Source organism: Aquarana catesbeiana, linkage group LG10, assembly GCF_042186555.1.
Source record: "Aquarana catesbeiana isolate 2022-GZ linkage group LG10, ASM4218655v1, whole genome shotgun sequence".
Taxonomy (NCBI): domain Eukaryota; kingdom Metazoa; phylum Chordata; class Amphibia; order Anura; family Ranidae; genus Aquarana; species Aquarana catesbeiana.
This window is the reverse complement of record NC_133333.1, coordinates 164,484,807-164,500,109: the sequence shown is the minus strand read 5'-3', so window position 1 is coordinate 164,500,109 and position 15,303 is coordinate 164,484,807. Positions and strand designations below refer to the sequence as shown.

The following is a 15,303-nucleotide window of genomic DNA, read 5'->3' as shown; positions in this document are numbered from 1 at the left end:
ACATAATGACAAGGCGGCGTGTAAGCAGGTAGTGGTTACTGCTACCCCAGCAGGAAGTTAGGTGTTAACTTTAATTCCCGTAAAGTGAGGGGAAAGGAGGGATGTTAGGAAATGTTAGCACTTTATCTTGGACTGTCGATTGTCTCTGTCATTACGTTAATTCATTCTTCAGGTAAAAAGTTTGAAGCATTGCCTGGACTGAATTTACTAAAGCGATGCAATGTAAGTAAGCAACACAAACAGTCTACAGCTTGGGTCACTAGATACACTGGGTTATGAAGACAGAGGTACAAGGAGTTAATACAGTGTGAAGTTCCAAATGGTTACCAAGGGTAATGAAGGTTTCTCTAGCAGCCTGTCATTAAGCAAGTACGTGTGACAGGTGAGATAGTCTCTAGCAGTGAGAGAGGTGTTGTTGGCACTCCTTCTGCCACGATCCATCTCCCATAGTAATGGGAGCAGATCTGCACCACCGGGGCTCTCATCCTGTACACAGTTGCAGAAGAAGAAGAGTTAAAGCGGAGTTCCACCTAAAAATGGAACTTCCGCTTTAAGTGCTGGTGACCCCCCTGACATGCCACATTTGGCATGTCAGGGGGTCACCAGCATGCCACATTTGGCACACTTTTTGTAGCTGCTGACTTTTAAATGGGTGGAACTCTGCTTTAAGTGCACGAATGAAGTATGCGCTAGGTGCAAGGTGGGACCCCATACCTCTGCTGGGAGTGAAGTAGCGGTGATACGCTGGACAGGTGGAGAGGTCAAGAGCTACAACAGGCACTCCCTCAGAAACTGAATTTGCTGAGATTTAGGCTGAGTTCACACTTAAGAATGCAACGGCTCACAGCAGGAGTCCGGTACGTCCCCATTTATCGTTTCAGGTCCGAATTCAGCCCAAAATTTGGGCCATGCAATTCGCACCAGGGCCACTGCAGAGATGTATGAACCGGCTCCATAGACAGCCGGTCACAATCTCCTGCTATGCAAATTGGATGCGGGTAAACCCGAATCCAATTCGCAACAGTGTTAATCCAGCCTTAAAGTGGTTGTAAACCCTTACATATACCCAGTGATGTGACTGGCCTCAGGTGATACACAGAGATGAAACAAGTCCTCTAGAAGTCCAGAATTTATAGGCTTGTCTGAACTTTGAGAAAAAAGGGGGCGGAGAGCTGAAATTAAGCTCTGCAGAGTTCAGTGAGGGGAGCTCTGAAAGCTGATTGGAGGGAAGGGACACCCCCCCCCTTTGCACAGTGCACAGCAACAGCTGGGGATCCTGACTCTGACACCTTTTTTGTCTTGGTGTCAGGAAAATTTGTCAAAAGTGTATGTTAACAGCAGAAGAATGAAGCAGCAAACAGAAATGACACTTAGTACTCTTACATAGGCGTGTGCAGGGGGGTGTGCTGGGTGTGCCTGGGCACACCCTAATCACCCTTTGCAGCGCAGATTCCCCCTGCTATTTCACCAAAGCTTCTAAAAAATTGTAAAAAATAATAAAAAATATAAATAAAATTGTAAAAAATAATACATAAACAAAATAATAAAATTAAAAACGACTGACACTGTCCACTGATACCATATATATATATATATATATATATATATATATATATATATATATATATATATATATAGGCACGCATGTGTGTTTGCGTTTTGGGGTGCACACCCTAATGCAATATGTACTCTTAATTGAGACAACTACACACTATAGAGGGATATGCTTTGTTCATATTTCATGCCTGAGATTTAAACCACTTTAAAGAAAGAGCTGGAAGCGACCAGAAGCAGATCTGGTAGCAGTTCTTTGAGTTGCTAAGCTTCCTGAAGGGCGCAATGGAAAAAAGATCGTAAATGTAACATTCACAAAATTTGTGAAAATCCTGTTTTCACAAATATACTGATACTGGAATGTTTCATTTAGTTTTTAGAAAAAATATTCTATTATGGAGTCACGTAAAGAATAAAGAATAGCATGCTACTGCTTATGCTTAGTTCCTAATGTGCCCGCTTCAGAAATGTTGTACATGATTATAAAACATAATCCATTCTTACTTGCAAAACTGTATCCAACATCTCAGAGAATCAGGAAAATGATTATGTTTAAGAGATTGAGACAGTGGAGGGAGATGACTAAAGAGATGATGAGCTAAACGTAGAGTTGCCACCTCATCCCTTTAAACCCGAACACATATTAATTACACAGGTTCTGAGGCTAATTGAATGCAGGTAAGACTCTAAGTGAGTTTAGCTTCCACCTTAATCAGCCACAGAACCTGTTTAATTAATATGTGTCGGGTTTAAAGGGATGAGATGGCAATCCTAGCTAAATGGCCAGCAGTTTCCAATGGTGGACCAGTCTTAGCCAGGGGGCTTTTGCATCTCCATGAGTGAAGGACTGCAGATTCCAGTGACATCCATGTCATGCATTCACAGCTACATTCTCAATAATCTTTAAATTAAATACAAGTCCAGTCTGCTTACTTGGAAGAGGGACTCAGACTCAACTGTTCACCCTTGTAGCTGCATCACCACACTTGTAGTCCATCGATTCCTGGCATTTAATCCTTGTGATGAAGTCGGAGCCCCACTGCAGGGGTTCATTTTGTGGTGCCTGGAGTTGGACTTTTAATAAAGCCACTGTGTAAAAACGAATCCTTTAAATTGCCCTTAGACATTTACTGTCTATGGTCCTTATCTTGCAGACACATACACATGGAAAACTATAGTATCTTAGGATCAAACAACGACAAAAATTCAGATGTAATATTAATAGACGGGTTTTGATCAAGTGAAATGTCCTGAGTATTAATTCTAATATTTTATTCCCAAAGCTTGTTCTCAGAGACCTTCAATTTTGCGACCAACAACTTTGCAATCAGCTAGAAGGAAAAGAGACCGGAGAACCAAGAAGTTCTGGATGTGGCAATACTTTCATTTATGGATGAGATGTGGGCATTCCGGATGAGAGAACTCCAATCATGAGGATCCACATTTGGATTCAACTTTTCAAGTAACCCATAAAAAGTTAAATTTGTCTTGGCTGAGATACCCAAACACAGGATGATGGATGTTCAGCTGGCGCTTTACAATTTTTTTTTTTAATCCAGAAAACAGTTTTTATTTGAATACATACAGTCCAAAAATCAGCAGTAGTCCTTATTCACTACATACAGAATCCAATATCTATATGGAACATTACATATTTATAGCAGCCACCATCATCATAGAGCACACAACTTAGATCCATAAACCGCCTAATGCGGCGTACACACGACCGGACTTTACGGCATACTTGGTTCTGTGGACCGGAGTCTGTCGGACAATTCGATCGTGTGTGGGTTCCAGCTGACTTTTTTTCCCCAAAAATTCGATGGACCTAGAAATGAAACATGTTTCAAATCTTTTCGACGGACTCAAGTCCGGTCGAAAAGTCAGCTCGTTTGTATGCTAGTCCGACTGAAAAAAACGATGCTAGGGCAGCTATTGGCTACTGGCTATGAACTTCCTTGTTTTAGTCTGGTCGTACGAATCCATCGGACTTTGGTTTATCGTGTGTAGGCAAGTCCGTTCATTTGGAAAGTCCGTCATAAAGTCCGTTGAAAAGTCTGCCGTAAAGTCCGCTTGTGTGTACGAGGCATTACAGTGCAACAGAAGTGTAAGTGACTTTGCCTCCTACTCATATTCCATCTTCTATACATCAAAATGTCAACATTATCCCACGTTCAATACCAGAATTCTGTCCATAATCAGACCCGGTACCTGCAATCACGGGCCCCATAGGGCTCCATAGTTTCTCACATTACACAGTTACACAGTTACTAAGGTTGAATAAAAACACCAGTCCATCCAGTTCAACCTGAGTGAGCACCCACAATTGTCCCCATCCCTGCACATTGCATCCCATCAAGATGCCCATCCACTATATTATTATTTTTTATATATTTAAGGTACCCATGTAGTGCCATCAATCTATGCAGAGCTCCACACACACCCACACTGGTCCCCACCCCCAAGGGGTCTGCAATCCAAGGTCCCCAACTCACACCCATAAACCAGGGCCAATTTTTTGGACAGAAGCCAATAAACCTACCAGCATGTCTTTGGAGTGTGGGAGGAAACCGGAGTGCCCAGAGGAAACCCACGCAGGCATAGGGAGAACATGCAAACTCCAGGCAGGTAGTGTCGTGGTTGGGATTCAAACCACTGACCCCATTGCTGCGAGGTGAGAGTGCTAACCACTACACCACTGTGCTGCCACAGTGTAACTGTAACATTTTCTAGTGCACCCCCTATGCTGGTAAATGACTTTTTCCATTCTCATTGTATTTCCCACTGCAGCGATCCATTTTCTGACCGTGGGAGGGGATTCAGATTTCCAATGTAGCATTATCAGTTTACGGACCAGAAAGAGGCTCTGGTGTGATGTTCCCTTTCAAACTCCTCTAAAAGGTTCAGCAGACAGTGTTTGGGGTCTAGCAGGACTGACACCCAGAACACTGTATTCAGGGCATCAGTCACTCCCTTCCAGTATACATGTAGTTTGGGGCAGCGCCATAGCATATGTATCAGGTCCCCATGATCCCGCTTGCAATCTTTAATAAGATTCACTTTACCCACAACTGACATACACAAAAAGCTCCAGGTTTTTACCCGTGATCAGAATCTTATCAGGAGGGGAGAGATATTTAGCTGACTGTACTCCCTAATTCGTGGGGTCACCCATATCCCAATATTCAAAAGAGGTAGCTATTGGGATGTCCCTCACTAATTCCCCATGCTGCAAATGTTCCTCGTCTATTGGCATCAGTGCGGACTTGGTCCAGTTAACTTTTAGGCCGGAGAACTTCCCAAAACGAACGATGGTATCCATCGTTTCCTTCAGGGATTGTTTCGTATCACCCAGCAGAATCATCGTATCGTCTGCATGCAGCATCACTTTCTCCGGTCTATCTCTGTAGCAGAAGCCAGTGATACTCGGGTTGTCCCTAACCCGAATCGCCAGTGGCTCTATCACCAGGGCAAACAGCAGTGGTGATAAAGGACACCCCTGTCTGGTGCCCCATCCCAGAGCAAAGGGTAGTGACAATCTACCTCTCTTATAGCTGCCTGGGGGCAGTAATACAGCAAGCGCACCCAAGAGATATATACCTCTACAAAGCCAAAATGTCTCAACACCTCTCAAAGGTATGGCTACTCTACACTGTCAAAGGCTTTCTTAGCATCCCGCCTGGTCTGGATGTAATGACCTTGTTTAGCCTAAGGGCCATCTCTTTAGCTAATATCCGATTGTAATAGTGATATTGGCCTATATGAGGCCAGTTCTACTGGGTCCTTACCAGATTTTAGTATCAACACTATGTTGGCCTTAGACATAGAGGGCGGCAGGGCGTTTTGTTCCCTAAGTGCATTGAACCCCCTTAGTAATCGGGGCAGCAGTAATTCTAAGTAGTGTTTGTAAATCTCCATGGGGACATGGGGAAACCATCTCCCCCCAGAGCTTTACAATTGGGAAAAGCTGCAACCGCCGCCTGTAGTTCCTCCAGCATGAACAGAGAGTCGAGTTCTCTACTTTGAGACACAGTGAGACATGAAAATGTTATCTCAGAAAGGTAGTTTGTCAATTCCTCAGGATCGTACTCCGAGGCCGGAAGATATAATGTCTCATAGTATTCCGCCAGTGCCTGTAGTATGAGATCTGGGGAGTGGACAAGGCGCCCGATATTGTTATTTATTGCTCCAATAACCAGAGATCTTTGTTCTGAGTTGGCAGTTCTAGCTAGGAGACGGCCTGTTGTCTCCCCCTCCTCGAAAAATGCTGTTTTTGAGAAAAATCAACAGCTTGTTCAAAAGCTGCCAAAGTTGAACATCCTCTTCCTGTGTTTATTGTAGAGGATCTTGCACAGGGATCAATAAGCCAATATTCCCCTGACCAACCACTTTCTCCCCCAAATCCATCTTTATCCCATGAATCACAACATTATCTGGAGAGGCAGTGGAAGTAAGGAGAGACAGAGTGAGTATATGCGCATGGTGCAGGTACAGACAACCACATGCAGCAGGTCTCTCTTAAAGTTAGCGGTGAGCTTAAGTCTTCAGCCTTGCCCTGGGAGGTCTCCAGTGTGTCAGTCAGGAGGAGTGGAAAGAAGAATCAGCCAGGTGGGATGATGAAGTGGCAGCCAGGTGGGCTAGCATTTCTGAAAGGAATTGAGCTGGGATCAGAGTCTACAGGGAAGCAGAAGGTGTTGCAGGAAGCAGTTTACTCCACATGTGCTACTTTTCCAAGAGACGAAGAGTTCCCAACCTTTAAGGGGCTGTTGCTAAGCTAACAAAAAAGACTGTTAGTTCCCAAAGACGTGAACCCAGCGGAGCTGTACAAAGGATCAAGATATTGTCCAGAAGGATCAAGTGGAAGCTGTAAATAGGGAGGAAGGTGTGCCTGGTTCTGTTGTTATTGTCAAGTTGGGCACCCATAATTCCTAACCCCATCCACGTTATTATCCTCTAATAAAACAAGCTCAAAGATTGTTTCCTGTGTCTGGATGCAAGAAGGAAATACTATGTGACTGGCTGTGTAGCAGTGGGGAATCCTGACATTTGCAACTGCTATGGGGGTAGTGCCACACAGATATGCTGAGGTGCAGAGCCGGTACAAGGCTGGGCGGAAGGGGCGGATGCCCTGGGCAGTACAATTTATTGGGGGCGGGGGGGAGCGCAGCGAAGTGAAGAGCCTCCTCTGCTGACAACAATGCTGCTGCGGCGTTAGGCTCTGGCCAGGAATGGTTCAACATTTTGTGTGTGCTCCACGGCCAGGCAGTGGAGAGAGAGGATAGAGCGTGGCTGTGATTAGGGAGGAGGCGGGGCCAGCGCTGTGTTGTCCGGGGTAGGAGAGGGGCAGGAGATTCCAGCAGCCGGAGCAAAATGTTTCCCGCTGCTCCGGAGACACAGATTGCGCTCCCCCCGGCTGTCACCCCCCACCACTGGAGTGCTCAGCGGAGCAGTCCCCGCACACCTGGAGGAGGCATCTGGCATGACGGGAAGAGGAAGGTCCCGCAGAGGAGGCCCCACAAGCGCTGTATGGAGCTGATTGAAAGGGAAGTAGGAAAGAAGAGGTGTCCGGACTGGGCCGCCCCTCTCTGGGGCTGTCAATCAGTGCGGGGGGGGGAGGGGGGTCTGGGGCTCCAGCTGCAGGAGAGGCACAGCTACCACCATGCCACAACCTCTTTCTGCAGCCAGCGACCACCAACACGAGAAAGAGCCAGCACCCCCCCCCCAGCATCCCTCAGCCACAGACTGGCCTTTATATCCACCCCCTGTCCGATCCCATCCATTCCCCTCCCTTCCTCCTGATCATCAGTGTCACTAACAGTAAGGACAGCTCAGTCCCAGTGTGCCCAACTGTGATTGGCAGCCCTCGACCCCTCCCTCCGCCCTGTCCTTACCCCCACCTATGCGGGACCCCACTGCAGGGGGGGGTTGGGAGGTCCGCATCCTGCGCTAGCACTGCCTGCTGATTGGCTTCCGCTGCCTCTTAAAAACGGGGGGAGCGCAATTTGCCATCTTTGCCCTGGCCACCAAATGGCCTTGTCCCAGCACCGCTGAGGTGTTTCTTCAGGCTGACAGTAAGGCCCAGTACAGGAGAAGCTTACTTTACCTTTACAGAATTACAGGACTTAGCTAAATGGGTCACAGAAGCTTATCCAGGAGGTTTTTTATAGCAGCTCCGGTGACCGGTGAATACTTCTGTGCTGTAGCAGTGTCCCTGTGCTTTCCTTCCTCATGCAGGAACCTTCTTCTGATGCAATATTACTCTCACTAGCTAGTGGGTTCCTTTCCCTAGCCTATCCACTTGCAGAATGTACGCACCCTGGCAGAATCCCCTATTTAGAGGAGCTGCCCCATCCAAAATGGCCACAGAAGGCCACCTGCTGCAAGTGAGAATTACACCTGTGCATTCCTGTGCCTGTAAAACATGGTCCTGCATGGGGCATGTATAAAAAACACCCCGTGTGAACGAGGCCTAATAATGTGATCTGTTACAAAGTTTTCCAAAGGAAATTATTAACTCTGCACCTATGGTAGAAGTATAGAAGCAAGGAGACTATTCTCCTCAAAGATCTCCAAAGCAGAAAACAGGGAAGATGGACTATCTTGGTACCTTGGACAGATTACACATCAAGTAAAACGTATGAATTTTATTGATACAGAAATTACCGGTAAGTTAAAAACAAGGTATCCAGATACATGTTACAATAAGGGGTTTACAAAATGATAGACAAAGTCATATAATGTGACAATACACGTTACACTGATGCTGAGTATACTCCTAGATGGAACATAGAAGGTATAGTAAGTCGACAGTGCACGAACAACCTTTACATGTTTCGTGGAAATGTTACCACTTCTTCAGGAAAAACAGTATTAGATTAAATCTGAAGGTGAAATTACAAATTATAAATAGTGACAAGCAAAAAAAAAGATATAATATATAATCTAAAACATAAGAGAAATAAGCGGGGGAATAAAGAACTGCTGTCGCTTACCAATGGGGACCAACACGAGGGCCAAGGGCAGAACAGCGGTATCACCAACATTCCCCTACGGTGGACATGGGGGACAGAATGGTGGATGGATATGCTAGGGCTGAGTAGCCACTGGGAAAGAAATTATATATTTGTAAAAAACATTGTCCATATATACGGATAGAAAGAGCTGACAATTTGGGTACGGGGGGGGGTGTTGGGGTAGAGGAGGAAAGGAAGAAGGAAAAAAGGGGGGAACTCTGCACCTATGGTGGATAAATAATAATAAATTACTAATGCAGCTGCTAAACACCTATCCCCTTCCTAGTTTGGAAACTAGAAGTATTACACATATACTCAAGGGGTGCAGCACTAAATATTTAAAAAAAATCAATAATAAAAGTGCACTCTTGTAAAAAGAATAAATAAATCAACAAATAATTCTTAATGTGACAAATGCTTAAATCTATGCTGTGAAACACTCATGTGAATATACAATTACATTAAAGATACAGTCCAATAAAGTGCTCTTAATGTGGTATTTAGTGATATGTCCCTTTCAGCAAGCACCTAAGATTACTTTTTTGTTCCCAACACATTTTGTCAATGAGACATCTTCAGGGATCAACATCCCATTGACAAAAAGTGTTGGGCGGGGCCATGCCTGTAACGTCCCTTCTGGTCCGTGGAGCACACAGCCATCTTGGCCCAGGCAAGTAGCGGGATTTACACATACAAGGCAATTATGTTATCTCAGAAAGTAAGTGCGCTATTGTGGATGTTGTGATTCACTGAATACTAAAAAAAATATACATATATGTTTCAGTGGTGTCATGGAGAGAGAGGGAAGCTGGCTGTGAAAAAGGTGTTTGGAGGACTGAGGAACAAAGGAAGTTCTCAAAGAGGAACTGCAACCCTCTACCGTCTGTATTTGTAAATAGCTTTTATTTGTTAATTACCCCAGAGTTAGGTAGTTATAGACAGCTACTACCTGTCCCCTGCTAGCTGGGTCAGAAACCCCAGAAGAAGGCAGTGGAGAGAGATAGAGGAACTTAGCCACATGAACTTACACACACAGAGGCTGCTGCTGTATTTCACCAAGACTGGAGCAGAGACTATTAAAACATTTGTTCAAACCAAAAAAAAATCATGCTCCTTTAAAGCATGTTAAACAGCACAGTGCTTGTGATGGGTCACTTGGCCCACTGTACCACCTAAAAAACCTGGCTAATCCTAACAGTTTCTGCTCTCCCCTATGTAAACTGACCACGGTTTATCATGGCTGCTGAGCCCTGACACCGTGGTTAGTTTATGTGCCTCCATCATTCGCTGTTCCTCCTGTCCTCCTCTGTCCTCCTTCCCCTCCCTGTCTGTGAGCATCATGTCCATGCCCGCCCCCTCCCCTTCTGCTGCTCAAATTAGAGTACAATTTACATTAGCCTCTTGGTTGATGAATCTAATGTCCCCTGTGACTGTGCTTTATAAAAAATGTAGCTATATACCTGTTTACAGAGCGCAGATCGGCGATCATGTGACCCGCCGGCTCTCTCCTCTCGCAGGCAGAGCTGCCTCTCTCCCCCTCTCCTTCTCCCCTCCTGAATGACGTCAGCAGGGGATACTCTGCCCTGCCCACTTCAGTTGTCATGTGAGAGAGGAAAGAGCCGGTGGGTCACCTGATCACCGATCTATGCTCTGTAAACAAGTATATATCTGCTTTTTTTAAAGCACAGTCACAGGGGAACATTAGATTCATCAACCAAGAGGATAATGTAAATTGTACCCTGTGGGTTAACAAACACTTTAAGCAAGTATTCCTATGTAGCACCCTCTGTGTGTACAGTGTGGGACATTTAGTTGGGGTCCTCTGTAGGCAGAGGAGGCAGGATTCATTTGTTTATAGTTACCTGGCAAAGCTCCAAGGGCTAAGTCTCTGTTGCCTGGATTCTAGAACTGCTGGAGAGTTCTAGAACTTAGAGGTAGAGGGGCAGAGACGAAGCCTGAATATACCTGAGTGGGGATGGCCCAGAAGGTGGCAAGATAGCCCATAAATATTCTGGAGCATTCATGTGGGTCCAGTTGCCTGGAGGGGACCCCTGGGCACAATGAAGGAGCCAGAGGGAGAGAGAAGCAGCTGAAGCCTCACACCCTTCCAGCCTCCGCTAGGCTTAGCTGAAGCCATCCTGGGAGTCATTGGGGCCTGTCTAGCAAGAGTTATGTTCAGCAGTCACATGCGCCACAGGTTTCACCTAAGGGACTGAGTAAGTAGCTTCAACCATTACGCCCCAGAATCTATGGAGGAGAAGCAGCCAGGTGCAATACCCAGGTAGCTTTCTAACAAGGGGCAGCTACTCTAAACCTCTTACTTGGGGAACGTAAAGAGCAGCCAGGTGCATTGGCATTTTGTACGGAGATGGAGCACCTGTATTCAGTAATTGGAGACCTTTCTTTACCAGTTGAGCTGATATGATTTTTTCTACGGAAGGACAGCCTTGTGATTTTTGGTAGCCAGAGACAGTTTCAAGTTGCATTTAAGCTACAGTTATGGGCATCCCATACCATCCCATACCTATCCAAGTTCGTCCCCTAATAAACCAAAAACAAAACAAAGCACCGTGGACTAGTTTTTGACTGCTGAGTGAATGCCGGAAAATTCCTGTTGCCTGTCTGTGCATCTGAGGGGGAACCCAAAAATTCAGTGGCTTTTAAGGGGGTAGTGTTACACCTATGTTCTAATAGTTTAACTGCAGCTTCCCATAGCTTCTTCAGTGTGCATCTAAATCCTTGTGACAGACATATCTCTGTCCTATAGTTATTATCTCACATGCAGAGTGCCAGATAGCTAGGTCTACTCTACTGTATTTGTGTAGTGGTCACCCTCCAGTATAGTAGTAGGTAAACCTGTTTCTTTAAAAATAGGGTTTGTATGCAGCTTCTATTCTATAGCTAGTATTAGCTAATGGTTCAATAACCAGCATAGGCTAGAGCCGGGTTAGGCACCCGATGGCCACTTGGTAGTTAGAGATCAGGTTGCATGGCAGATTAGAAGCTACAAGAAAGTAAGGCGCAGAGTAGATTGTTACATAGTTACATAGTTACATAGTATGTGAGGTTGAAAAAAGACACAAGTCCATCAAGTCCAACCTATGTGTGTGATTATGTGTCAGTATTACATTACATATCCCTGTATGTTGCGGTCATTCAGGTGATTATCTAATAGTTTCTTGAAGCTATCAATGCTTCCCGCTGAGACCACCGCCTGTGGAAGGGAATTCCACATCCTTGCCGCTCTTACAGTAAAGAACCCTCTACGTAGTTTAAGGTTAAACCTCTTTTCTTCTAATTGTAATGAGTGGCCATGAGTCTTATTAAACTCTCTTCTGCGAAAAAGTTTTATCCCTATTGTGGGGTCACCAGTACAGTATTTGTAAATTGAAATCATATCCCCTCTCAAGCGTCTCTTCTCCAGAGAGAATTGTCTGACTCTGAATTTCATTACCCCACCACAGTATCTGCTGGTGAGAAGCTGTGTTCCAGGCTGATTAGGCAGTGGTTGCAGGATCTCCCCATCACCGCTGCTCTTGACTTAATGTCTCCTACACTGAGACGGACGCAGCATCACGATCATCCTCAGGGGACCCTGCAACTGAACTTTGCTGCAACGTTCATCTGGGGGTATTTTTATTCATTGATATATTTATAACTATATACACCCAAGTATATTTGCACATTTCCACCAGGACTCTTGTTGGGCCCTTTGCTGATAATACCTGTTGGATGTATGTCTTGGAATACCTAGACAGACAATAGCATTGGTAGATAATGTCAATTGCTTCCAATACCAGCCTAACTATTTTCATCTGTTAACAGAGATTACACATAAGCCTTATGTAACATCGGTTGTATGCTATATATAAGATCAAATTAGCATGTTGGTGATGTATCACTACACTATGCAAGAGTTGCTCCTCCTATTAAGTTTAGTAATAAAAACTGTGTAAATATACTGTAAAGTATTAGTTCCGCAAATAGAAGAAGGACATGGAGATGTTTGGTAAGTGTTGTTTGCTCTTTTCGTCAAGGTTATATTGTTTTGCTATTGGGAATGAAGAAAATCGTCAGTTTGCATTTAGAAAATTTCTGCAATTATTTCTTAAAATGTAACTGAAATTTTACCATTTTATTGAAGTGCTTTGTCAATGTGGAAAAATAAATTAAGGTGGTTTAAAGTTATTTGGTTGTTTTTATAGGTGCAATGGGCTTTATATGGCTCCTGATGAGCATATTTTACTTGTGTGTTTTTTTACATTTTGCATACTGAACCTTAGTGTTTTTTAAACATTTTCTTTTTTTTGATGTGTATACTTGTATATAAAATATGCATTTTTCGGTGAACACTGCAGCTAGATTCACACGTGTCCCCCCATCTGTTTTCTATTTAAATAAATGTAAACACATGAAAACATACATACACCTTAACACGTGTATTTACATTTTTTTTACATTTATTTTTTTTGTATACTTGTTTAGAAAAGTATTACTTCTGAATACACATTGAGGCTGGACTCACACGTATGTTTTCCCACTGATGCATTTTCTATATAAATCAATGGAAAAGCATCAAAATGCATCTCAACACATGCATTAAGACTTACGTTGTTGGGCATTTTCAACATGTGAACTACTATAATACTAAAGTCAATTAGTGCAACCACAATACACACACGTATCCTGTGCTCAAATTTATGAAATAAATATAATAATAATGCTGCCAGATGAAAATAAGTGAAATCACAACACTTATCAATACCATAAATCAGTGGTTCTCTACTCCGGTCCTCAAGACCCACTAACAGGCCAGATTTTAAGTATTAGCTTGGGGAGATGCAGACCAGAATACTGCAATTACCTGTCATGTATTTCAGTTATCTTGCAAACCTGGCCTGTTAGTGGGTCCCGAGGACAGGAGTTAAGAACCGCTGCCATAAATAGATAGAAAACAGTGCAACGCAGCAGAAATAAGTCTTTTGTACTGAATATCAACACCAAAATATACAAAAAAGTGCTATACACATCTAATACAAATTATAACGAGCAACAAATATGATAGTTCACACAGTGTGAATTAAAGTCCAAACAGTATATGCAATCACCATGTGATACTGTGATCCAAGTAATAGAAGTGCTCCGTGTTCTACCACCATACAAACAGGCCGCTCACCTCAAAGCCATGCATTGAATTACCCATGGCCATTGCATTACCTGAAGGTCAAAATAAGCAGTATTCCCCTCAGCGATAATAGCTCTGACAGACTCTTGGCAGATCCTCGCTCCTCTTTTCCCATAGGAAGGTACACAGGTTCTCAGGCACTCAGGAACACTTGATGTATATGGGAAGAATAGGGAAGCACACCAGATCTAATGCTCTGTTTAAAAGGTTTAATAAATAAAAGAAGAATATTGCACTTACAAAATAGAGCACTGATGCCAGTGCTAGCTCAAATCGAACACATATGTTGACTCTTGGCTCAATAGTAAGATGGCCATGAGATGACGTGAAACTCAAGGATCCTATACACATTATGTTCAAAGGCATGGACTTCTTCAGTACAACTCCTACTGAAGAAGTCTTTGCTTTTGGATGTAACACGTATAGGAACCTTGGGTGTGATGTGGAAATTTGAGGCCTATGATTTTTACCTTCAAATCATAATAAGCACCAATAAATGGACATACAATATGGTTTAAACAGTGTGTCAGAAAGCTGCCTGGACATTCTGAGAACAGCCGGCATCATAAAACAGCTCTGGTAAGTTATCTAGAGTTAAATGGAAAATCCCTCAAAGGGTTTTTTAGCAGCAAGTAGGTATTCCAATCAAAGTGACCATGACAGAGTATAAAAATGAAATTCTTTATTTATATTGGAGTAACAAAAGAAAGGGGTAAGGGGCATGATTTACATGGGAGTTGTAAAAAGCAATTCAGATCCTTACATATAAAATACATCTCGTAAGTATGGAAAAATCGCATATAAACTCAATACATATTAAAAATGCCATAAACGTATACAGAGTTTCACATGATATCATGTGAAATGAGATGTTTTTTATATGTAAGGATCTGAATTGCTTTTTACAACTCCCATGTAAATCATGCCCCTTATCCCTTTCTTTTGTTACTCCAATATAAATAAAGAATTTCATTTTTAAACTCTGTCATGATCACTTTGATTGGAATACCTACTTAGCTGCTAAAAAACCCTTTTTAGGGATTTTCCATTTAATTACACAAATTGGGGTGTGCAGCTCCAACTCATATATATGCGTTATCTATAGTTATCTAGAGTTAGTATCTAGGAAGCTCCACTAAACGACCTGTTTTTTAAGATGTGCCATAACTAAGACAATCCCTTGCCCAGAGGGAATCACTTGGGGGCTGTGAGGATGACCTTTAACTAGGAGTGGTAATGTTACCAATCATGTCTTACTTAAATGGGGTTGGGCAGAGAGGGGATATAGAAGCAATTTTATTTTATTTTATTTTTTTTCATTGATATAGAATATGTGATATAGAATATGTGAGAGGGGGTGTTTCTACCAGGAAGGAGTTAAGGAGAGGTGGACTTTTTTGAAAGTGTATATATTGGAACACAGATCACTGGCCTCTTAGCCTCATGGAAAACAAAGCATGGTCACGTAAGGTTTCTCTCTGTAATGTACCTTCTTCACATTCTTGGTGTGTAACTTCATCTTTTCTGTAACTTTTCCTGTCCTAAAATTTG

General features: G+C 43.3%; 1 protein-coding gene across 2 annotated transcripts in view; it reads left to right on the top strand.

The window, feature by feature from the left end:
* Positions 1–12,451: 12,451 nt before the first annotated feature.
* Positions 12,452–15,303, top strand: part of LOC141110997 (L-amino-acid oxidase-like) — a 96,468-nt gene continuing 93,616 nt past the window's right edge. The window contains exon 1 of one of the 2 annotated variants that reach the window (XM_073602881.1): positions 12,452–12,576. In XM_073602881.1, coding sequence (XP_073458982.1) covers positions 12,564–12,576 — 13 coding nt within the window. In that variant the 5' untranslated portion in view covers positions 12,452–12,563. Of the gene's footprint in view, positions 12,577–15,091; positions 15,218–15,303 lie in introns of those variants that run through there. The other variant, XM_073602880.1, reaches the window with a different exon arrangement.